This window comes from Panulirus ornatus, chromosome 67 (assembly GCF_036320965.1).
Source record: "Panulirus ornatus isolate Po-2019 chromosome 67, ASM3632096v1, whole genome shotgun sequence".
Taxonomy (NCBI): domain Eukaryota; kingdom Metazoa; phylum Arthropoda; class Malacostraca; order Decapoda; family Palinuridae; genus Panulirus; species Panulirus ornatus.
In genome coordinates this window covers 5,101,724-5,127,473 of record NC_092290.1, presented here as the reverse complement: position 1 = coordinate 5,127,473, position 25,750 = coordinate 5,101,724, and the positions used below count along the sequence as shown (strand labels likewise).

General features: G+C 43.5%; 1 protein-coding gene across 6 annotated transcripts in view; it reads right to left on the bottom strand.

The window, feature by feature from the left end:
- Positions 1-25,750, bottom strand: part of LOC139746981 (large neutral amino acids transporter small subunit 1) — a 165,633-nt gene that overhangs the window by 32,921 nt on the left and 106,962 nt on the right. For 3 of the 6 annotated variants that reach the window (XM_071658678.1, XM_071658674.1, XM_071658676.1), the window contains exons 4-6: positions 20,398-20,442; positions 10,815-10,938; positions 712-815 (exon numbers count right to left, since the gene is read on the bottom strand). In XM_071658678.1, coding sequence (XP_071514779.1) covers positions 712-815; positions 10,815-10,938; positions 20,398-20,442 — 273 coding nt within the window. The remainder of the gene's footprint in view (positions 1-711; positions 816-10,814; positions 10,939-20,397; positions 20,443-25,750) is intronic. The other 3 variants (XM_071658677.1, XM_071658673.1, XM_071658675.1) reach the window with 1 other exon arrangement.

The following is a 25,750-nucleotide window of genomic DNA, read 5'->3' as shown; positions in this document are numbered from 1 at the left end:
GAAGGTGGAGGTCAATAGTAATCAGAGAGGAGCAAATGAGTTAGGAAGCCAGAGAAGATGCTTTGCATACCCAGTAGATGCAACACTTCATTAGGATTGAAGAAAGTATGAAGTGATTGAAGAAAGTAAATGAGTCCATCACGAGGAGCTGCTTCTTTGCAGTGGCATCAGGGGCCAGGCTGGTAAAGGTGGTACTTCAGCACAATGGAACTTGCCTCTTGTTGAGAGCTATCATTTTCTGATCTACTTACTAAATACTAAAGCTATAAGGTTAACACCAGTCCAAATGGAATTTGCCTTATTTTTACAAGAAATTAAGCAAGTTCTTTAAATTAGCAGATGCCTACTTAAATGTCTATTGAAAACTTCTGGACATGAATGGAAACACAGGCAATCAATCACATAACCTATACATGAAGCACTTCTGTATCACTATGTAAACGAGCTTAAGGGATTTCAGGACATGCTAAAAGCAACACAAAAAAATAAAACTCTACTGAAGTAGGCAGCTGCTATTTTCTCAAAACAAAAGAAAACGGGTGACCCACTGCCAGAGATGGGGTTTTCCTTGTAAATGTCAATTAACAATGCAGCAAAAACTGAAAGAAAAAAGGCAGTGAGACCCCATTAACCATTGTTAATCCTGGAAATGATGAGTCTAGAGTCTGCCTGGCGAGTATACATAACTCCACTCTATAATGGGCTCTGTACCTGGAGGAAGTCAGCAGCACACCGTTGACAGCTCCGAAGGTCGAACAGGCGACGAAAAATGGCATAATCCAAGCCATGTAACCGTACAATCTATTTGCAAAGGTCTGTGAAAACAAGGGTTGGTAAGAAAGGAGGGTGGGTGGGTGGGTATGAGTGAGAAGCAGCTACAGGATGCCACGGGGACCCACAACCAGCTAGTGTCGGCCTTCATTCAGCTTCGAATGGATGAGCAGGTGTCTTTGCACGACATTACTGAGTCTACGTGGTATTGTAATGTGACATTATCCCACAGTGAAGATACAAAAACACGCACGTGTACTCTAGGTGTCTACTTCAAGGTTCTTGAAACTGATATCGACATGAATGAACAAATAATGTCCAATGCAGCTAAGTGCTTACAGTCTATATCGGTGCCCGAATTCCCCATAATGAACTTACGATGAATGTAATATAATGCTTTAATATTTCAAAGAATACAGGAGTGGCATGTGAACTGGTGGTAATTTCCTTACCGTGTGAATCTGACATGAATTACTTTTTTGTAAAATCACCGTGTGAAACTATTCAGAGTTAGTTTTAAAACAAATATGTGAAACTAAATTCATTATTCCCATTGACATCACGTGGAACTATCCTTAATTACTTTTATCTGACATCACCATGTGAAACTATTCTGAATTACTTTCCACGATGACGTTTCCAAGGGAAACAAATCTTAATAAATTTCCCGTTATGACATTACAGCAGGGAACTGTCCTAATTCAATTTTCTCTTAAGAAAATATGAGACGAAGATAAACTTCAGGCAAGTGTCAAAGGCTCTCTGGCCAGCGTGATGATTTCCACATTGGATGTGATGTAAATCTATAAGGTCAAGATTAAGCAACTGACCCCCACAAGCGTCACATCCATTATATATATATATATATATATATATATATATATATATATATATATATATATATGGTTGTGGAATGATAATATTAGTGTTTTAATGCTTGCGTAAGTCTACACATGAGAACAGTTAGTGAGGAAGTTGCATTAGTTATAAGTAATATTACAAGAGTGTGCTCAGCCGCTACCTGCTCATCAATTCAATTTATAACAATGGGTCTCCTTACTTCACAGAGATAAAACAGAATGGTGACTGGGTGGGTGTGTGTGTGCGCGCGTGTGTATGTTTTACACTAATGTTCCCAATCTTCTAACCTTGGGATGGATAAACTATTAATATATATATATATATATATATATATATATATATATATATATATATATATATATATATATATACTTTAATTCCTACGTGTGTTTACACAAGAGATAAACAATACATGTTTACGTACGTACATGTTTTTCCTGACTCAGCACTTGTGTCTGGTAGCTGTATGTGCATCAATTCGTCCATGTGCTCTGTATTCCCAAAAGCTGAGGTATAAGGATTCCCTTCCAAGTAACACATGTAGAGTAAAAAACGTAGATTTCGAGATAATGTTGTCAAATTCCTGACCGTAGTAAGGCACAATAATAACACCTCCCGACGTCTGGCAACCGTCCCATATTTCCTGGTGCCGTACCAAATATGTCACTGGAAAATTCTTCCATTATTTTCCCCATGATAATCATTCACTTATCCTACAAACGTCATTAGCCATATTACCGCACGTAAAAAACACGATAACTCCCGCACTCCCATAAATAACAAACGATGTCATAAATGATAACGACGTTTGGGAAGCCTGTTGTTCTATGACGTCACTGGGGACACCACGAAAAAGAAGCGAGACAAGCGTCGGGTAAACAACTTCTTTATAAAAATAAACTTAACAAAAGACCGAGAATATACGGGAACACTCGTAGTCCCACTTAAATCACAATCTTATCTGGATTTCTAACCCTAAAACAAAGTAATAATAAAATCCTGGCAATGGAGACAATCAAGGTTAGGTAAGCACAAGGAAAACATAAACCCTAGGGTCTCCCCGGCCCACGTTTCAGATCCACCAAACCTCCGCCGCGGACGCTGCGGCCTCTTCCATCGATCCGTTACACACGTCACCCCCTGTGGCAGAACCAACCATGGCTCTCATACTATATGTATATATATATATATATATATATATATATATATATATATATATCCCCCTCTAATCCACTTCCAGGAAGCCTTTTACTAGTCCCGTTTTCCACAGCCTCTCGTATCATCATCTTTCAACCAAGCCAAGACCTCAACCTTTAACAAATGTCATCCATTTAATTGTAATAACATGGGCTGCCTCTATATAGACTCACTGTTTCGTGTCTGCGTCGATGGTTTTATCGTTTGAAAACCGAACTGAAAAAAAAAGGAAGGGTCACGCCCTTATTTCAGAAGACTATGCTAATCCAAGAGCTACCAGGATGCCGCCGCGGCCAGAATTTGACCCTAATCAATACATTCCTCCAAAATCACTCAGTTCCAGAATAAACTTATGAAAATACTTCGACTTCCCAGTAATATTACTCTCTCCCATGATATTCTGTCTCAAGTTATACCAAACACTCACTTCTTTTACACAATCCTAAGTGCCTCGCTTTTCATCAAACTCATAATAGGTTTAAATGTGCACTAATTAACGCCCACTTAGTTATGAGTAGCAGTTGTACAACTCGCAATACGTTTTCTGGTGCTCAGAGGTCAATATGGACTCACACAACTTCGCAGTCAGGATTAAATTGCATTAAATTATGCAGGAAAGACTTTTCTTAGATCACACAGCAGATAGACACGGATGAACTAATATGGCTATTGTAAGAAGTGGAACATGAGCTATGTGCAATGAGCCAGCACATTTAATGACAAGACGCAGCTGCACATGGATGTGCGAAAATGATAATTGCTATAAACAACTCAAGAGATAACCTCATGACTGCATGACAAACATAAAGTCAATCAACACAGACCACCACGCCACACCCATCCCTTCCACCAATCATGTCCAAGCTATTTCGGCGTCCACTAATCAGAGGCCGAGCGACGGGTTCAACCCCCTACCACTAGCCAATAAGAGGGCACTATCCCGTCAACCCACCCCAGCGACCAATAGAGCCCCAGCATCACGAGGCTATGCACCTGACGTCACAGAATGACAAGTAAATCTGGAATCCGTCCAGAAGCGTTGGCGTCAGCCACTTTAAACTGGATTTAGCAAGCTCGGTAGAAGAAGAAAAACAATTCTCCCGTTTGCTTTAAAGTGACATGATCTTGACATTTGAATTTGAGACGATGGGGGTCTTCATGTGACCTTCGGGAGCGTACGCAAAACCCAAGTCTTCTGAATATGTCGGGACTTGCCCTACCTCGCTTATCTCATAAGACCTGACTCTTTTTTTTTTTAAAGTTGCTATCTCGCTCGTTCGAGACGCGATCTACCTGCCTTCCTGCTGCGGGAGTGCGTCACGAAGGACAGGAGTGCGTCACAAACAGCTTTAGTCAACCCAACGTCCCTTTCATTCACACATTCTTCAAGCGTTAGCCAAAGAGCTTCAGGGGGCAAAATGCCTCAATAACGCGTACATTTAACGCAATCTTATATACGCTTGTCGATAGACAATCATTCCTGTAGATTCATAGTTGATGACACAAACACACACAAACACGCTCTCTGGGCCCTGTCCTAGTCGACCTTGGCAACATATTATATTATTTTCATGCCGCCTTGCTTGAAGGGGGAGCATGGGAGGGGGGGGGTTAGGGGTAGCAGCGAAGAGGTGCTGCCAACGAGACAGACTCGCTATAATTAGCTACTGTTCGTAGGAATATATACATTTCTAAATTCAATATATCATCCCTGGCTACTGATCTCTCCTGGTCCTAAAGGCTTTCAAGGATGTATTTTAATAGTAAAAAAAAAAAAAAGCCTAAATCTAATGCCTGTAGGCTGATAATACCCTACATGTCACGCTGTTCTTTCAGAAGTGTAGAAAACAACACATCGGATTTTGGGTTAGTAAATTCTAAGGCCAAAGTTTGATCACATCAGGACGCCACTGGCGGCCACTTCAGAGTACAAATATACACGAGGATTCGTGGAAGTTATCAACTGACTGATCGTCACCCTCGACTGTATATAGTAAACATTGGGAAACACGAGAAAATATCAACATCAAGTGTTTATGTTTAGTCGGTCAGGCTGTAACTTGGCCCAGCCAGGGTGTTGCTATGCAGTCCCCAGCCTAGCCACCCCTAACCTAACCTCCAGCCTAGCCCCCGAACCTCTCTCTAGCCTACCTCTGTTAGATAACTCTCAAAGCTAGAAGCAAAGCTTATATAAATATATTTCACATAGTCCCTCCGCCTGCCTGCCCCCTTCCCCAAACTCCTTTAACCTTCCTCTGTTAACTACCAAGCTACTCAAACCAAAGCTAAAAAAAATATTTTTTATTTATTTATTTTGCTTTGTCGCTGTCTCCCGCGTTAGCGAGGTAGCGCAAGGAAACAGACGAAAGAATGGCCCAACCCACCTACATACACATGTATATACATACACGTCCACACAAGCACATATACATTATCATTATTATCAGCCTCGGTGTCCTGTCTCTTTGCACAATCTCATACCACTCTCGGACCTCATTAATTCACTCATGAATTCCTCTTTGGCTTGGTCTACGTGTCTGGCAGGCATCCTGCTGATGCAACAGTGTAAGTTTCCATCCATTTCTTTTTTCTTTTCAGTTCTCAATTCGCCAGTGGAGTCTCCCTTTGCCTTCTGACCCACGAATGAATTTCAGCACGTGATACCTAACCTTGATCAAGACACACGAAATGACCCCCCCCTTTTTTTTTTTTTTTTTGAGGGAGGGGCGTGCTACGACCTAAACTAATTAATGACCTGGAGAGCCAGGGCGTTACGACCCAACGATCGTACCGTTACGTGCCCATGGTCGTACACGTCGTGCCCCTGGGGGGTGAACGGGGTCAGAAGGTCGTGTAAGGTCACACAGTGGTTGAGACAAACACAGTGTACAAGATTAAGCAAATCATCTGCATATAAAGCAGGTGCTGTCCTGTTCCCAAGACACACACACACACACATATATATCGCCATTTACCGCATTATCGAGGTAGCGCTAGGAAAAGAAGTCTGAGCCTTAGAGGGAATATCCTCACTTGCCCCTTTCTCCGCTCCTTCTTTTGGAAAAGTACAAATGGGTAAGGGAAGATTTCCAGCCTCCCATTCCCTCCTCCCCTTTCAGTCGCCTTCTACCACACGCAGGGAATACGTGGGAAGTATTCTTTCTCCCCTATCCCCAGGGGTAATATTTACATAAAAAGAGGAATTCTGTATCATAATGTCTCTATTCCTTGCCAAATGTAATGAACATCAGAGATGTACAAGTGCTGCGGTGGAAGCACTCGTAATCTAAGTGGACGATGTACATCATCAAAAGAACCACCGCGCGTCATGAACAGTAAAAAGTTTTAGCTTCACTGGGCGGACGTGTGTGTGTGTGTGTGTGTGTGTGTATGTACACATGACGCAGTCGCATCTTGTCAGCTAACCTTCGCCAGCCGCAGGCAACATAGGCCAACTTGGCACGGTGGTAAACAAGCCCCCCCCCCCCCCCCTAAGACGCAGTGAGAAGGGCGCGCGCGCGCGCGCGACGCAAACTAGCCAGTCACTTGTGCCAATACCGCCATCTCGTTCTCAAGTCATAAATGCGATGAGACCCACAAAGAGATGTCAGTTAGGTGCAGGCAAAGTTTCGCGCACGACGTCTCCCATGTTCTATATTAAACCTGGAGAAAACGGATTAAGCTCACTCAGCCTTTCATCGCTGGAAGCACTTGAACACAATGATCATCCCCCCACCCCCACCTAAACCAAACACCTCAACCATGACCTGAACCTTCAAAGAGCCACATTGCCATGAAAAAAAAAATAAACAAAAAATATGCCCTAAAATAAACAAAACTTCAATGTCCTTAATTGTTCCTAGGCTATCACACTCCCCATATTTACATAACAGCTGATTTCCCTCCCCCACCCCCCTTTACATAACATATACAAGGGCAAGTGGGTTGCGCTATGGTCTGACGTATTATATTGTAGTGATCTGCCAATAAGACCTAAGTCTCTCTTGGTACTACACACCTCAAGACCCAATGGTTTTAATAAGGTCATACTCGTCCTACAGCCCGAAATTTACGTTAGATTGGCATTACATGAGTTAAGGAGCACTTGATTTCGACGGTAAGTGGGCCATTGCTTAACTACTACCCATGGAGAACGGCGGTGGTACGACCCTAGAGCACGAACGGCCTTTGCCTTCGAACGGCCTCAAGTGGACGAGTCTTCACCAACTATAGGGGGCAAGTTCGCGTCGTGCCGTGAATGGTTAGCTTCGAACTCTTAAATGGTCAACCAAGGAACTGTGTTTTTGCTGGTACGAAGATGGCAAAAAGAAAAAAAAAAAAGTGAAGAGACTTAAGTTACCAACTTTGTCACACCATATGGCGTCTGGAGGAGGGCCAGAATGGTCGTTCCTCTGTCCCTGGCTATTATAACACTCACCCCCCCCCCCCCCACCCCCCTACTTCACCCAATGCGTCGCATGTTTACCAAACAACTGCGCACTCCGCCAGTCGGACGCCGAACACCTCCCGTCAAACCAAGAGATGATATATATATATATATATATATATATATATATATATATATATATATATATATATATATATATAATATATATATATATATATATATATATATATATATATATATATATATATATATATATATATATATATTCCTATGAGTCCACGGAGAAATGAAACATGATAAGTTCCCAAGTGCACTTTCGTGTAATAATCACATCATCAGGGGAGATCCAAGAGAGAAATGTGAGTCAGTCCGTTGGTGTACAAACGAAGAGACGTAGTTTGGGACGCCATAGCTCAAAAGGCTTACCACCACGATCCTCGCGCGCTGAAAGACTTAAATGGTGAATTACCGGTATGTCGTTAGCCCACGTTCCTGCATTCAGTAATCAGTTAAATACTTCATTTCGACGGCAAGGTACGAAGGCCTGGCGTTTCTCCCCCCTCCCGGACCCTGATGGGTGTGTTCAAATATGACAAGAGTTTAAGAGACTCAAAGATCACATTAGAGTCGTGCGGAAGATGTCAACCTAAAACTCATTATAAATGCGGTCCAAATAATTCTGGCATTTATATACCACAACTCTTTATATGAAACCATTAACAATCCAGGAAAAAGCTTTGGGCGTCTGGCTACGCTAACGATCATTCCTACCCTAACCATGTCGTTCTTCAACATGCGTAAATGACGCTGCCTTCACTGCTGAAGTGAAAGAACACAAAATGCCAAAATTACACTGTCTTTTACGACAGTAACCATTTTCTTGTAGCTAGTGTCCTGGTGTAGACGTGTCAATCAGTTCCCTAAGTTTTGTAACCCACTCTGACGATGCATACTATATATATATATATATATATATATATATATATATATATATATGATTACATGTAGTTGTATTTGAAAGAAGCGATGGTGTGGCTGCTGCAGCGTTCTGTGTGTGTGTGTGTGTGTACGTGATTCGGTTTCACCATCCTGTGGAATCCATCGAGTGGTTCTACCAGACATGCAGTTAGTGAGGTGGTTTTTTTTTTTCTTCCGATGGCCCGCCTTCCCAGAGCACAACGGCACGACCCTTGAGTACGATGGTCCGTGTACGCGCGCGCAAGAGCGCGCGTGTGTGTGTGTGTGCCCGCGCGCGCGCCTCTGCCCTTGAGAAGAAGCAAGTCAGTACGATCCTTGGGGCGTGGATGGCGTTGAGTTCTGATGACCTCCCTTCTCTTAGAAGTCATGGGGTCAAAGGTCACACTCCCCCCCCCCTCCCATATCATCATGCTCCAAGGACGACAGCGTCGTATTCAAGGCCAAGCACGAACGCCCTCAAGTGGGAACCGAACCGTTGTGCTCTTAAAAAGGAGGGCGAGACGTTGAAAAAGCCTAAACAGAGAACAGACACTGAGAAAGGTGAAGCCACTAGCGCCGTAAGGAAGGAAACAGTTATGTACACAGAGCCATGTGCTGTGCAGTGTGCTGCGGGTGCTGGTGCTGCGGGTGAGTGAGGGGAGGGGCTGAGAAAGGGGGGGAAATGGGGAGTGGGGAGGTGTAGGTTGAGTGCTGACAAGGTGCTAGTGCGAACAACAACAATCTATTACCCTTAATGTGGAAGTACACTTAATGATAATATATATATATATATATATATATATATATATATATATATATATATATATATATATATATATATATATATATATATATATATGGTGAACACTATATATACACAATCTGCTCTGGTCATCTGTTAGTGAGAGGAGTAATTGAAAGAAAAAAAATGTTCTTAAAATAAGAATCACAGAAAAAAAAAAATTATATGGATCATTCATAGAAAATGTAATAGTTCTCCATAAGAAAATGAGAATAGAAAACGTATGAAGGCTACCACTAAAACATACTACACCAGTGGATCCAGTCACAGTTTAGTACAGTGAAGAGGGGCATAATATTGACCTCCAATAGTACCTAATAAACTACTCGTGAAAACAAGTTAGTACTAGGCCTATTACAAGACACCCCAGTTGGTAACAAGATACCCCGGTTGGTAACAAGATACCCCAGGTGGTAACAAGATACCCCGGTTGGTAACAAGATACCCCAGGTGGTAACAAGATACCCCAGTTGGTAACAAGATACCCTAGGTGGTAACAAGATACCCCAGTTGGTAACAAGATACCCCAGGTGGTAACAAGATACCCCAGGTGGTAACAAGATACCCCAGTTGGTAACAAGATACTCCAGGTGGTAACAAGATACCCCAGGTGGTAACATGATACCCCAGGTGGTAACATGATACCCCAGGTGGTAACACGATACCCCAGGTGGTAACATGATACCCCAGGTGGTAACAAGATATCCCAGTTGGTAACAAGATACCCCAGTTGGTAACAAGATACTCCAGGTGGTAACAAGATACCCCAGTTGGTAACAAGATACCCCAGGTGGTAACAAGATACCCCAGTGGGTAACAAGATACCCCAGGTGGTAACAATCATTTGTTTACGGCCAAGGATTTACTAGTTAATAGCCATTGGGGGAACCATCTGCTGAATTCAAGACGGTGCACAACCGCTTAATATTAGCCAGCCAGCTGGGCGAATTATGAGATTCAAATGTAAAAAACCACCTCTTCACTGGTCTATAACCATTGTAACGCCTCATACAGAGTATTAGTATAGACACACAGATATAGCCATATCATGAGTAGGAATATGTACAAAATGGTAATGTTTATCACCTGAAATAAAGCAAAAAAAATATTAATTCCTTTCCATTCAAATATGAATTTTGGAAGTTATAAGAAAAAAAAAAAGTCGACTGAATTAAAAAATATTACAAAAATGAATGAATGTTTCAATATATTAAAAAAAATCTGGGGCAAAAATCAACACATGAAAAATCATATCAAATATATACGTATGTCATGCAAAATGAAATACAGTAATTACAATAAAAAATACCGTAATATATAATGCATTAAATGAAGAAAGAGGTAGAAATGTTAATATGTTAATTTCAGAATCCAGGACCCAGTGTCAAAAATCAAACCTTGATGAGAAAATAAAAGTATATTAAACCATAAGAACCCAGAAAATACAAAGAAAACTAATATCATGCATTAAGACCCAATAAAAACAAAATCCGGCAAATATCATGGAATAATTGGAATAATTATCAAACGTAGATGAAAGAGGGGAAACCATTGTTTGCAAAAAATTAGGCTAAAGCAACATAAAAAAAATAACATGCATCAATAGTAAAATATATATATATATATATATATATATATATATATATAGGAAAGTCCAAAGCTTGGATTAGAATGGGGTAATAGCATATGCCTACAATCTATGACAGGGGTAAACCCTCCGTAAAACCTGCCAAGCTTAAGATATTTGAGCAAATGTTTTATCAACCTGGATGCCAAGGGAGGAGTGGGACGCGGGCCGGCCGGCGGGAGAACACTTACCACAGCGACGGCCTCCGAACCCAGCACCTCAGCAGGGGACAAAGTGGTGTAGAAGGCGACATTGGCCAAGACGTATACGATGGTCACCAGGGAAATGGAGATGTAGATGGCCTTGGGCAGGTTCCTGTAACGAGAGAGATAGTAATCGTGTTGATCGTCTTCATCACAGACTGTCTGCTGGGGTTGGGCTACCCCATCACGACTGGGAAGGTCGAACGCAACCCAGTCACTAAAATGATGGTGGTAGTGGGGGAATGGGAAGGGAGTGTGTGTGGCTGACGCGACCCTCGTCAAGAACAACCTTGGCAGTTGATTGGCCCATATCATCAACCAATTTGACTTAGTATCAAATGGCTGGGGGTCAAATTTACATATGTACTCTCCTTTTTAACTCAATTTCAGGATGTTGATAGACAGCCACTGGCGGCCAAGGACGCGTTACTATCCGCCTGCTTATATATATATATATATATATATATATATATATATATATATATATATATATATATATATATATATATATATATATATATACCCACATACTAGCTATTTATATATACCACTGAATTCCGCTTACAAGTGGCTTATCATAAGTATACAACAGCCTAGTCGCTCTGGACCTTCTCGCTCCAACAAAATGCTTATGATCTCCTAGCTCAACTACATGGGCCCCACAAGAGAGGTTCTGAGGTTTTATCATACTACCACTACCACTACTACTACCACTCTTACTACTACTACTACTACTACTACTAATAATAATAATAATAATAATAATGATAATAATAATAAGGTAAAGCCTGGTATCCCACATATATTTGATAAATAGTTACACCCACAGTCGGTAAATAAGTTACCAGGTCATGAAGCTATTCAACAGTGCGAAATATCTACCGAATACCTGTGTATCTCCCATATATCACATTTATATCTACCGAATACGTATGTATCTCCCATATATCACATCTATATTCTAAGAATATATGCGTGGAGATGGAACGACTTCATACTCGGAGTAACACAGCAACTAATGTCTAAATGTTTTTAAATTACTACTGAATATCTTAGCACAACTCAACAACACCCACCCACCCAAACTTAATAGCTTTATCCCCAACACATCCAGAAATCTCCCCTCACGATCAATGGTAATAAGAATAAGGGTTTTATGTCACCCATTCGTTCTCCGAATTACAGGAGCCAAACCAATGAAACTCGGCTCCCCGAGACGATCATGTGATCGTCTACCCAGAATAAAATGAATTCTAGACGAGTGTCCCCTGAAAACCTTACGCTGAGTGTTCAGTCCAAGATCTTTGGCTGGGGGGGGGGGTCGTCTTGACCCTAAGCAAATAAATTTATTAGATAATAAAATTATTATTATTTAATATGTTTATCCCCTTATGGACAAGCAAATAACTTTATTAGATAATAAAATAACTATTATTTTTAATATGTTTATCCCCTTATGGACGACTCAAACACGACGTGGTGGCGACCCATGCATGGCTCTCGTATCACCCTTAGAGCCGACTCCCATCATCCCGCCTCCTCCCCCCGAACGCTCTCGCCTTGCAACTGAGCTTGGATGTCTGCCCAGACTTGCCGCCACCAAACACTGGGTCTTAAAACATTTCACGTGACCCACTGGGGGGAAAGGGGAAGGGGGAGGGGGGAATAGTAATTAGATGATGCCGGTTGCGCTGCCCCGTTTCTCTACGGAGCAGTGACGCGCCACGCCGAAGCGTTGCATCGCAGGAAATTGGGATTGAAAGAATTGATTCAGTTTTTGCCACAGCGTGTACATGTGTCAAGCGGTATATATATATATATATATATATATATATATATATATATATATATATATATATATATATATATGAACGAACTCGCTTACAACTTACGTCACATGTTGGCTTATCTCATTAGATTCTTTACGTAACATCCTTGCTAATTCACAGCCTTGTCACAAGGTCATATGTAACAAGCCTACCCTGTCTTCCCCTTGCAGACAAAGAAACGAAAGGCGTAAATAAATGTTGTTTGGTGCAAGTTTTCTACAATATCGAATCTGAAGCTATAGAATTATAAGCCTCACACAAATGGCCTGTGTGATCCCAGAGACTTCCATCTCTCCAGAGGGTAAAAGTTAAAGGCATTTTCCAAAGGTTCCTGTAAACTTACGGCTGCGCTACTTGCAGTAGCTGGGTAATGAGCACTCCTTTTGAGTGAGAAGTCCTAGTGACACAGCCTCCCATTCAGCTGCCCGTGCCGTCCCCACTTTATATATATATATATATATATATATATATATATATATATATATATATATATATATATATATATATATAAATTGATCGATAATTAGCAGCCTCCGCACCGCTAGATTAAGCGGAAATTTCAGCAGTGTGACAATTTCAACAATTCCTGCTGCCCGACCACGCTACGCCCCCACTTACATCATAGCATTTGGCACGCTCGCCCTGCAAGATAGTCCCGAGTTCAGCGTTGTATGAAATATCACTTTCTCTAGACCACGGAGCATCGCTCATGCGTAGTGCGTGGGGGGAAGGGAAGACAGCTTCCAAGAGCGGAAACTATGATCTTTCCCCCCCCCTCTCGCTTGAGGTGAAGGTTAATACCCGGGTATATATATATATATATATATATATTATATATATTGTCGAGCGCAGTATCAAACGGTGGTGAATCCCGGTCAATGGGATTAATGAGAGGCTGGTTTAATCCCCCAGGCAGTCTGACGACGCTTAGGCAAGTGTGAGAACTGGAGCTGAGCTCAATGCCGATTGCTGTCGTGAGGGAGAGAAAAAAAATAAATAAAAACAAAGATATTCACAAACAGCTCGCAGCTTGTTGCCAACTGACCCAACCCAGCAGCCGTGTCTGGCAACTGTACCGACGCCTCTCTCTCTCTCTCTCTCTCTCTCTCTCTCTCTCTCTCTCTCTCTCTCTCTCTCTCTCTCTCTCTCATACCAGCAGAAGACCTTCAACCCTCGAGGCACGGCAGGAGGTCGTCCCCCCCCCAAAAAAAAAACTTTTTTGAATCCGTCGTCGACCCGACCGACCCTCACCACAGAATTAGTGAGCCTTCATCAAACCCCACCCAAGTCACACCTCAGTATATTACTCCTACGGGGGAAGAGGTGGCGCTGCTGCTCCACCGCTTCCTCCCAGACGACCTTTTCAATCCACGGCTTAACCGTTCTGAGGCCACATTTGGGCAATGGATCAGACATAGAGGGGCTTGGAAAACTCTTCTTCCTCCGACACACCCATTCAGCATTCTTTTATACCACTGCCCGTAATCACTGAGGCGAAGTCGCCACTGAGACAAAGCGTTCCTCCACTTAAAGCGACAACCTCTCCTCGTCATCCACTGATGGGTCTTTCTGGACTTTGGCTTAGGGCGTCTCTGAACAATTTTCTGTCTCTCTGGTTCCCGCTTCCCCCTCTAACTCTACCTTGGATGACTCGAACATTCTTTCCTTCACCCTACCTGCTTGTGTGCCCCACAACTAGCGAGACCTGGCAATACTCGGCAAGCTTCTGCGTTACATGGATGTCGTGCGGCCGTTGACAACTGAAGGGTGGGCCGCTTTGATAACTGTTTCCTTTCCCTACATCTCGAAGCTTTCGAACTCGCTATCCTCTCATGTCTTTCCCAATAATTATGACCAGCTTTTTGCCCTCCACCGTTAATACATACATATATATATATATATATATATATATATATATATATATATATATATATATATAAGAAATAGAGTGAATTGGAGTCATGTGGTATACAGGGGTTGACGTGCTGTCAGTGGATTGAAGCAAGGCATGTGAAGCGTCTGGGGTAAACCATGGAAAGCTGTGTAGGTATGTATATTTGCGTGTCTGGACGTGTGTATGTACATGTGTATGGGAGGGGGGGTTGGGCCATTTCTTTCGTCTGTTTCCTTGCGCTACCTCGCAAACGCGGGAGACAGCGACAAAGTATAAAAAAAAAAAAAAAAAAAAAATATATATATATAAACTAAGTCAGCAAAACTGAACAAATGTAGAACAAAACCAGCTAAGGGAGAATATACATTTTAATTGAAGAACTTTCCTAATGAGATGGATGGACGTAATGATAATAATCATTAGATTATTGTTTTATTAGATTAAGAATAAAACTTGCTCTCCATTTTCTTTATCTGATATACGATGAACCTTTAAACTTTTAAAGTATTTTGACCCCTAGAAGTCTATCGACCCTCTTCTCTCGACCAGTAGACATCTATCGATCCCCCTAGACATTTATCGACACCCTCCCTGTCGACTCCCTAAACATCTATCGACCCCCCTCGACATTTATCGACCTTCTCCCCTCCCCACTGCTCACTTCCAATCGACCCTTGGCGGCGTCTATAAATTTAGACCACTAGGGAAACCACGGGTCTAGGGTCCTATCTGCTCCTCTGGGACACAGCTGAGACCTTAAGACTCCAAGGAGATGTTGGGAGACTCAGAGAGAGAGAGAGAGAGAGAGAGAGAGAGAGAGAGAGAGAGAGAGAGAGAGAGAGAGAGAGAGAGAGAGAGAGAGATTCACCCTAGGCATCCCCGGGAATAATTCCCCCCCCCGCCCATAATGATTATACGTGACAGACCAGCAGTGAATAATGTATATACATGACAGACCAGCAATGAATAATGTATATATGTGACAGACCCCTAGTGAATAATGTATATACGTGACAGACCACAAGTGAGTAATGCATATACGTGACAGACCAGCAGTGAATAATGTATATACGTGACAGACCAGCAGTGAATAATGTATATACGTGACAGACCACAAGTGAGTAATGCATATACGTGACAGACCAGCAGTGAATAATGTATATACGTGACAGACCACCGGTGAATTATCTAGGCTGAGGTGGGGGACGAGGAGGAGGAGGAGGTGTCGTGGGGTCCCACCCACACGCTGAACTACGAGAGTACACACTTGCTGGAGCGCGGAGACACCTATGATCGATCGGTGCCCGAGCCAGCACAACCATCGCTAGTACAGTACGCCCGCCCCGCGCTGCCTCCTCCCCACGCACACCCCCACTCACCTCCCTTCCCCACGGAATGCCGACCCGCCGAACACCCTCCCCCTCACCCCATAAGATCATGACGTCATGACGTGACGTCACCCCACCGCGCACGACCTCCCCCCCACCACACAAGGCATTTTATTCTCCCCCCATTACTAAAAAAAAAACTGCGTTGGGAGCTGTTCTCCCACCCCCTACCCTATCTTAACTCCCATACACTGTATCTCTCTCTCTCTCTCTCTCTCTCTCTCTCTCTCTCTCTCTCTCTCTCTCTCTCTCTCTCTCAACGGGTGGGAATGAGAGACAGCCTGCCCCCCCCTCCCAAAACCCATTCCCCGCACCACCTGTTGCCACTACAATCTCCCCCATGAGCCAGCCATGACATATCTCCCCACTTCTCTCCTCTCCCCCCCCACCCCACTCTCTCCTCCGCTGCCACGTGCGTTGGCCTTGGATGGTGGTGCCACATCGGGGGGGTGGGGGGGGGGGGCGCAAAGCTTGTGTCGCGTATGGTGGTCATACCCCATCTCACACCCCCCCCCCCCTCCCTCGTGACCCACCACACTGGTGCCAAACCTGGGCGTGAGGCACGTGGCGGCACGAGCCACGAACGTGAGACGGGGGATAAGAGAGAGAGAGAGAGAGAGAGAGAGAGAGAGAGAGAGAGAGAGAGAGAGAGAGAGAGAGAGAGAGAGAGAGAGAGTCCACGTGTTCCCTGACGCTACCTCGCTAATGCGGGAAATGGCATTATAAGCTTCTGACTGGATTATATATTCCAATTCTAAGAACTTTACTAATACGTTCTATTAATCAACTAACATGACTGACCATATCTTATCTCAAGCCTTATCGGCTATCTTGATTTGAAATATTTAATTGTACCCCCTTTTCTTCCTTAGAGTACATCTTATACACTTTTTTTTTTCATCATCTTTCTCATAAGTTATTCCATTTCCCGAGCTCCGGTCGTCTCCAAAGCCGCACACACACACATATTTGCACGTGTGGCATATTCTCTCTCTCTCTCTCTCTCTCTCTCTCTCTCTCTCTCTCTCTCTCTCTCTCTCTCTCAAGCCCTGGCGTCGCCAGCCAAAGTCAGTCAGACTACCCACGTCTCCAGTAACAATGGACGTGCCATAACAGTCTCCTCCCAGAATGGCAATACATATATATATATATATATATATATATATATATATATATATATATATATATATATATATATATATCCCAGAGACATTTCTCAAAAACAAAATAATAATCAATGGGATCATTGTGAAAGTACCTCAAGCATTTCCGGGAATACATTGTAACCTTTCTAATCCATCTCTGGGATCCTTCTAACCACTATTCATCCCCGGGATACTTTCCGTAGCTATCTGTCCCCAGGATAATCCAGACACTATCCCAATTCTCCCAGCACATCCAAGGAATATTACCTCAACGTCGATAGGTCCAAAACTCTTCCCAGAAAACTAGGCTGGTTTTCATAAACATTCATCTGCGTGCTAGACCCAATTAGTTCCAAGTGGGACACACACACGCGCGTGTACTCCCTCCGTGGCGCTGTGTGTGTGTGTGTGTGTGTGTGTGTGTGTGTGGATAGCGTCGCTGAATACGCATCCCACCGGCGCGGGTTCGATCCTCGGCACGGGCAGGCGGCCCACAGCTCACACAGAGCAGCTACGGAATACATACACCCTCCTACCCCCTCCATTACCCCTTAATAACGCACCTTCATTACAACGCAGAATTACCCTATTTATATACCCCCCAACCACCCCTTATCCTTCCCCTTAACTACCCATATGAAGGGCTACCCCCTCCCCCCAAATCTCTCCCCCCCCCCTCCCTGGGTGCACGATGATGTATAGTCGGCGAAAAAAAAATAGAAAAAAAAATCTTGGCACCTCCCTCCTTCCCTTACGTAAAGACGCGATGACCAACACAGTGCTACACCATGGCGCTTCTATGACAAAGAGGCGAAATTCCAACCGAAAGGCTTGAGGAGGAGGAGGAGGAGGAGGCTCTACGCCGAGCCTTGGCGGAGGGACTTGGGGGACACAGCCCCCGCCAAGAACTCTACCAAAATGAACAATTCCAAAGAACAAGTCCGAAAACAACAGGAAAAATAAAGAATATATACATCTGGCTTTTTATTTCGTTAAATTTCGTCACTCAAGCCCCCGGTAATTAGGCGTCATCATGAACAACTCATTAACGGTATAATACTGATGAGCGAATGCGGTGTTATATAACCCATTTAAGAGCGTCTATGAGCTTAATTACGCCCACTTAAAATTAGTCCATTTTGACGTCGAGAAACTCAGAACTCAAGTCTGGGGGAGGGGGAGGGGGGGAGGCGAGGCATCATAAGAAAACGGGAATTTCAAGGACCCCCTAAAGCAAATCTGGGGTACTTTGCAATCATATACAAAAAATTATACTTGTAATCATTACTATCACTAATCGATTATTGGGCAAGAAAGGGATACAGTGTTACGCCATTTATATGGCACAACAGTATAACAGATCATGCTAACAACTGACCAGTATGAGTGATAATTGTTAAAAAAGGTAACATTAATATAAGGTACTAGAACACGACGCTACATCAGAACTTGAGAAACACAATGTATGAAACAAGGATACACCAGCACGGGGAAAAAACAAAGAAATTAATACTAACTCAAGTGTTTTCACATAGAATCAAGGAGCGCAGGGTAATTGTTTATAACTGTTTACCATCATAGGGCACTTGGAGATGATGATATAGAGTTGTTTACAGACTCGTGTACCGACCCTCGAGTTCACTATGACGTACACAATTAACGCGTGGTCCTCTAACGACCTCCCCCCCCATACTGCCTTGGTTCTGACGACTACGTTTTGTTTACATACGACCTCCTTTTGTTTACGTACGACCTCCATAGTTTAAATACGATCTTTCTTGTTTACAAATGACCTCCTTTGTTTTCACAAGGTCTCCTTTGTTTACGGACGATCTCCCTTATCAAACGACCCACTTTGTCTACATACGATCCCCTTTGTTTGCACACGACCTCCTCCTTGGTGTACACACGACTTTCTTTTAAATATATCATGGTTTACATGCGTCGCTCTCGGTTTACAGTTTTTTTTTTTTTCAAATACAAACCCTCTTTGTTTACAGGCGTCCCTTCATTTACAAAGGATTTTCGACATACGAAATCCCTTTGTTTACATCAGACTCCCTTAAGGCTCTCTACGCTATCCAACCGTAAGGGCCACCTCGCCATCACGCCTGTTCGTCATTTTCCCTCTAACGGACGCCTCCTCCTCCTAGCACCGTCTTGCCCCCCCCATCTTTTTACGTAACCCAAAAATCGATTCGCATTGTCGTTGCTAATCCCCTATCCCCCCCTTTCGAAACCCTTTAGGTAATCCTACCCTTTTACCACCCCCCCCTCACCTTAAATGCCCCACTTGCTGAATCAGACGCTGTAAAACACGACCTTAAGATGTTCTTAATTTCTCCTTATCATTAGCGCCCAGCACATAAGCACCCCTTCGTCTAATGATACAAACCCAGGTTCCATAGTGTGTGTGTATGGTCTTATAATTATATGATATAATTACTAATCTAACCTAGATGTTAACATATATATATATATATATATATATATATATATATATATATATATATATATATATATATATATATATATGTAACAATATACAGACAATAAATTCACATTACAAAAATCATCAACAAACTTCATATACATTCAACATTAATGTAAACATTACAGGGAAAATTTATGCAAATGATAAATTCTATTCTCGTCCAACCTCTATCCGGGAGTTCAAAACCTTCTACAACGCTAAACTTAAAGCCCTCCGAACACCCCCTCCTGTCCTATTTAACGGAGCATGGGTTCGAATCCCGGTAGGGTGAAGGAGTCAGCCGGCACACACACACACACAGACAATCCCCGCTGCTCATCCCTCCCTTGTGGGAGGCTGCTTGGGCAATGGATTACACTAGGATGTGTATATGTGTCTGCTATATATAAGGTTACGATGTATATATATATATATATATATATATATATATATATATATATATATATATATATATTACTATTATTATTATTATTATACTTTGTCGCTATCTCCCGCGCTAGCGAGGTAGCGCAAGTAAACAGACGAAAGAATGGCCCAACCCACCCACATACACATGTATATACACGTCCACACGCGCACATATACATACCTATACATCTCGACGTATACATGTATACACACAATTCATACTGTCTGCCCTTATTCATATATATATATATATATATATATATATATATATATATATATATATATATATATATATACACACACACACACAAGGTTAAGAGATGGGGCAACACGAGTGTATTAACTTTCTCTCTCTCCCCTGTAACCCATGTACAGGCGTCACAACACAGCTGTGAGGGGGGAAGAAGACCTACCTGACGGGGTCCTTCAGCTCCTCGATGACGAAGTTCAGGTAGTTCCTGTGCAGGAGGAGACAAAAGAAAGGGTTACACACAGGTGTCTGTCTGGTCAGTACCAAATGAAATCCTAACATACGAACTGTGGTAAGAACAATATGGCCAAAAAAAATAAATAATTAATTCCACTTCCATTCCAGACGACACAAATACATTCCAAATTTACTCTTGATTACGTTAACTTTCTTCACAGTAATTGCCTTAAATATTAACTGGATGATAATAGACTACAGAATCCTCTCTTCTCAAAAAAAAAAAAAAAAAGAGAAAAAATCTACTATAATGAATTTAAAATTTTTTCAAATCCCATTAAAATGCTAATTTAAACAGAAAAACATCTTTTTAATTTCTTACCAAATGATGTTTTTAAAGTTTCCGTGAGCATAACAGTTTCCGTATTTCCTTAGTTTCCCCATAAATTAACATTCTCTGTTGCTCACTGGTGCCCATTTTCCATCTTCTTTACTCCCCTATGAAGAAAACGTCAAAAGTTTGCCTATAAGGAATATTTTGGGCTTACAATTAAACTCCGGCAAAGTAGTTTATGGACCAAATTGTTCATTTACCAATCCTGAAACCGACGGTACGACTCCTTGAGCACGACGGTACGACCCTTGAGCACAACGCAACGACCCTTGAGCACGAAATTACGACCCTTGAGCACGACGTTATGATCCTTGAGCACGACGTTACGACCCTTTAGCACTACAGTACGACCCTTGAGCACGACAGTACGACCCTTGAGCACGACAGTGCGAACCTTGGACACGACGGTACGACCCTTGAACACGACGGTACGACCCTTGAACACGTTGGCTGTGTGGCCGTCACGTCTGACCTGACCCTTCTTAAGGCCCATGTGAGAAGTCAAACTACCATTCATCCAAGAGTCGTGCTCAAGGGTCGTACTCTGTACTACAGTTGTCGTACCTAAGTGCTCACGGAGGCAAATACAAGATTCTAGCACATGTTTCCAATTCCAACATTTACTCTCCTGTTCATAGAGCCTCTATACAAATATATATATATATATATATATATATATATATATATATATATATATATATATACGCTTCCCCCCCCCCTCCTGCTACTCCTCGAAGACCACCGACGCATTATACGACAGCAGCGTTGCTAACGCAACTTTAACCCCCCCCCCCCCATTTCCTCCCTTCCCAACCGCCGCCGCCGCCGCCCACGCCACCCAGTGACGTCACGCCCTGACGTCACACGGCCGTTGACTGCGCATTTTGCTTTCACGTTAAGGTGCTCGTATCTCGCTGGATGTCAACCCCCCCCCCCCCAACACCCTACCACCCCCCTTCCCCAGGAAATTGTGTACGTTCGTCTTACGTCACAAGAACCCGCGGGTAACGGACGCACGTTCCAAGTTAAGGGAGACAGAGCTTAATTAACTCTGTTTCCAGCTTATCCTTAAGACCGGGAGGGGTCTCTCTCTCTCTCTCTCTCTCTCTCTCTCTCTCTCTGATCCATTCACCGCCTCGTCGCTCTCACGGCTGGTCGTCCTCAACGACCAATCAATAACGGGACGGGGCTACTCAGGCCCTAACTACCCTTAACAATAGACCCTTAAGGACTTTACTCTCTCGGATATTGCGCTCAGCGTAGCGCATGGCCAGCATCACCCTCGTAACAGACCATCAGGGTCTTCTGTCATCTGTCCTTCCCATGTACTGTCCTCCAGCAGATAAAACCTGGTCATAGACCATCAGGTCTTCTGTTATCTGTCCTTCCCATGTACTGTCCTCCAGCAGATAAAACCTGGTCATAGACCATCAGGTCTTCTGTTATCTGTCCTTCCCATGTACTGTCCTCCAGCAGATAGAACCTGGTCATAGACCATCAGGTCTTCTGTTATCTGTCCTTCCCATGTACTGTCCTCCAGCAGATAGAACCTGGTCATAGACCATCAGGTCTTCTGTTATCTGTCCATCCCATGTACTGTCCTCGTCCTAAACCACCAGGTCTCCTCGTCACCTGGCTTTCCCAAGTGCTGTCATGTACCGGGTCCACTGGAGAGGGAACCCTGGGACCTACTGAACTGAATACAATCGTGCGAGCCAGAGACAAACACATACCACTGTGGTAGACTTCCCTCACCACCACCACCACCACAAGAATACACCGCTACGTGGTTGAGTGCGTCTCCCTGGCTCCCCCAGGTTGAGTTCACCCCCTCCCCCCCATGTCTAGCTCCCCCAGGGTATGTGCGTCCCCCCTGACTCCTCCTCCCCCCCTCCCCCTTTAAGAACCATCACAAAGCCTTGGGTGCGACGCGTGACGCCCCTGGGGTTCACAAGTGACTCAATCCTCCAGTAACTCAGCGCTTCAAGCTTCGGTGGGCGTCTCCGTCTTTTCGTTCCCGGGACGATTCTGCGCGTCGCGCGCGGGGGAGGGAGGGTCCTCCTTCGCCGAGGACTGGACGCCTCATTCCTCCACTCCTCCTCATCTCCGCTGCATCCTCTCTCTCTCTCTCTCTCTCTCTCTCTCTCTCTCTCTCTCTCTCTCTCTCTCTCTCTATCACAACCTCATCTATAAACTCAAGACTCAAACATTCCCAGTGTGGCGATCACAACCTAGGCTAAACCTGAACGGTTCTCAAAGCCACACCTGGCAAATCTATCGTTTCAAAATCCATCCACCTTTTTCTTCCTTTTTCTTTTTAACATCTCTTCTGACAGACATGTACCTCCGCAACATAAACATGCCGGATGTCATCTCAGCTCGTCCCTGTATCCCTGGATGACGCAGATCACGACCAAGTCCGCCACTGTGAAGGTACACAATGTGTCACAGGGCTACTGGCTAGCCTGGGGCGACTCTAGTGTTGGGTCGTTGTGACGTCTGCTTCCTTCCTTACACGGCGAAGCTTTTGGAACACTTTAACCCAACCCCTCCAACACCCACACCCCACTCACCCACCCACTCCACGTCTTTCCTAATAACTAGCAACTATCCTCTTTATATAAGGCATATTCACCACTCCCTTCAAAAGGTATATTCACCACTCCCTTCAAAAGGTATATTCACCACTCCCTTCAAAAGGTATATTCACCACTCCCTTCAAAAGGTATATTCACCACTCCCTTCAAAAGGTATAGTCACCACTCCCTTCAAAAGGTATATTCACCACTCCCTTCAAAAGGTATATTCACCACTCCCTTCAAATACCAGAATATATATATATATATATATATATATATATATATATATATATATATATATATATATATATATATACATATATATATATATATATATATATATATATATATATTTTCCACCTCCCTTTCTTATTATTCACATAAAAACCCTTGCGATATATCAGTTGAGGCCTGGCCTTGATGTGGACTCGTGTGACTACCATCGTCTTCCCACAGTAGCAACACACACACACACACACACACACACACACACACACACACACAACACACACACACACAGTCCACGAGCATTTCACGGTCCAGAACCTGCCGCCGACGCCAGCCGATCCAGAGCGAAAGACATTAGGGGCAGCCAGGAGCCCCCGCCCTTGGCACTCCTCCAGACATGACGAAGGACTCCCAAACTTTCGAGTTCGACGCCATGTCCTGGGGGAGGGCAGCCTGAGAATCCTTTAACTACACCAGCGAGAGGAGAGGGGGGGATGCGAGTGTGTGTGTGTGTGTGTGTAAGTGTGTGTGTGTGTGTGTGTGTGTGTGTGTGTGTGTGTGTGTGTGTGTGTGTGTTGCTCCTCTATCTCTCGGGTCTCTCAAGGAGAGATAAGCCATCTCATCTCTCGCCCACTTCCAGGATAGTCAACAACTGTACCATAGATAATAGGGGGGGACACAGACGCACCTCCCTCCCTCCCCCACTCCCTGCTGACCTACATATTAAGACGAGAGATTCTCTCTCTCTCTCTCTCTCTCTCTCTCTCTCTCTCTCTCTCTCTCTCTCTCTCTCTCTCTCCCTGCGACACTAACTCATAATAAGACTCCATAGATAGAGGACACGACGACTCCCCCGCAACACGAAAGTACGACCCCCTCTCGAACATGACTGGGGCTCAGACCTGGTCGAACGACCCCCGGGTATAACTGGCTGGGGGCTCAAGACCTGGTCGTCTGAGTGCTGTATCTCCTCGGGGGTCCTACGGCCGCCACCAAGGTCCTGGGGAGACAGCAAGAGCAAGACCCGTTCTCAAGCAACGCCGCCTCAACCATCGCCACTGGTGTGCCTCCTCCTCCTCCTCCTACTCCTCCGCCAGCAGCGCCAAGACACGGGCAAGAGGCAGCCTTCACACACACACACACACACACACACACACACACACACACACACACACACACACACCATTCTCTTCTCCCCCCCCCCTCCCTCCCCCACACTCCAAAACCTTTTCTCTCACAATAGACTCTCTCCCACTCTCCTCTAAACCCACTTACAAGTCAGGAACATCCTACGCGAGCAATTAAAACAATCGGGGACGTAACCCTATTATCAATAACATCTAAAATCCTAAATATATATATATATATATATATTTTACGTAAAAGATATTTATTTACTGATATGATCGAAGCAGTGGCGAAAATGCGCTTATCTGTAAATAAAGTGATTTCCATTACCTACTGATTTACGCTTCCAACAGATGTTCAGTCATTCCAGTCGAATCATATAAATTACGAATTAGGTTATTGTATTCCCTGAGTCTTACGAAATACCTGTTTTCTGTTTACCAATTAATTCAGTCCGTTTTCTTTACACTTCAAACACTCTTATAATAACCCAGGTGGTTTTGTACATATGTTATAGTAACAATATTTTGGAAAAATCAGTATTGTTTTCAGACAATTCCGTTAAACAAATTCATCGCTTAAACATACTGGTGCATTTCCATATACAATTCCCTACCCTCTGCGCTCATGTCCTAAGCAAGGGGAGACAATTATATTTGTACGCCAAGGGGGTACATGATCACTTCCCGCCGTACAAGACGACAATTCGCCAACCGGCGGATGACAGGCCACTCAATTTCCTATTCCCTAAAGACTTTTTTTTTAGAAGTATGAGAGAGAGAGAGAGAGAGAGAGAGAGAGAGAGAGAGAGAGAGAGAGAGAGAGAGAGAGAGAGAGAGAGATCGTGCCACAACATAGGGTATGGGCCCCACCCCCACTGTCTTTCGGGAGTCGATAATGATGTAGTATGGGCTCTGTAGTATGTGTATATGTATGTATATATATATATATATATATATATATATATATATATATATATATATATATATATATATATATATATATATATA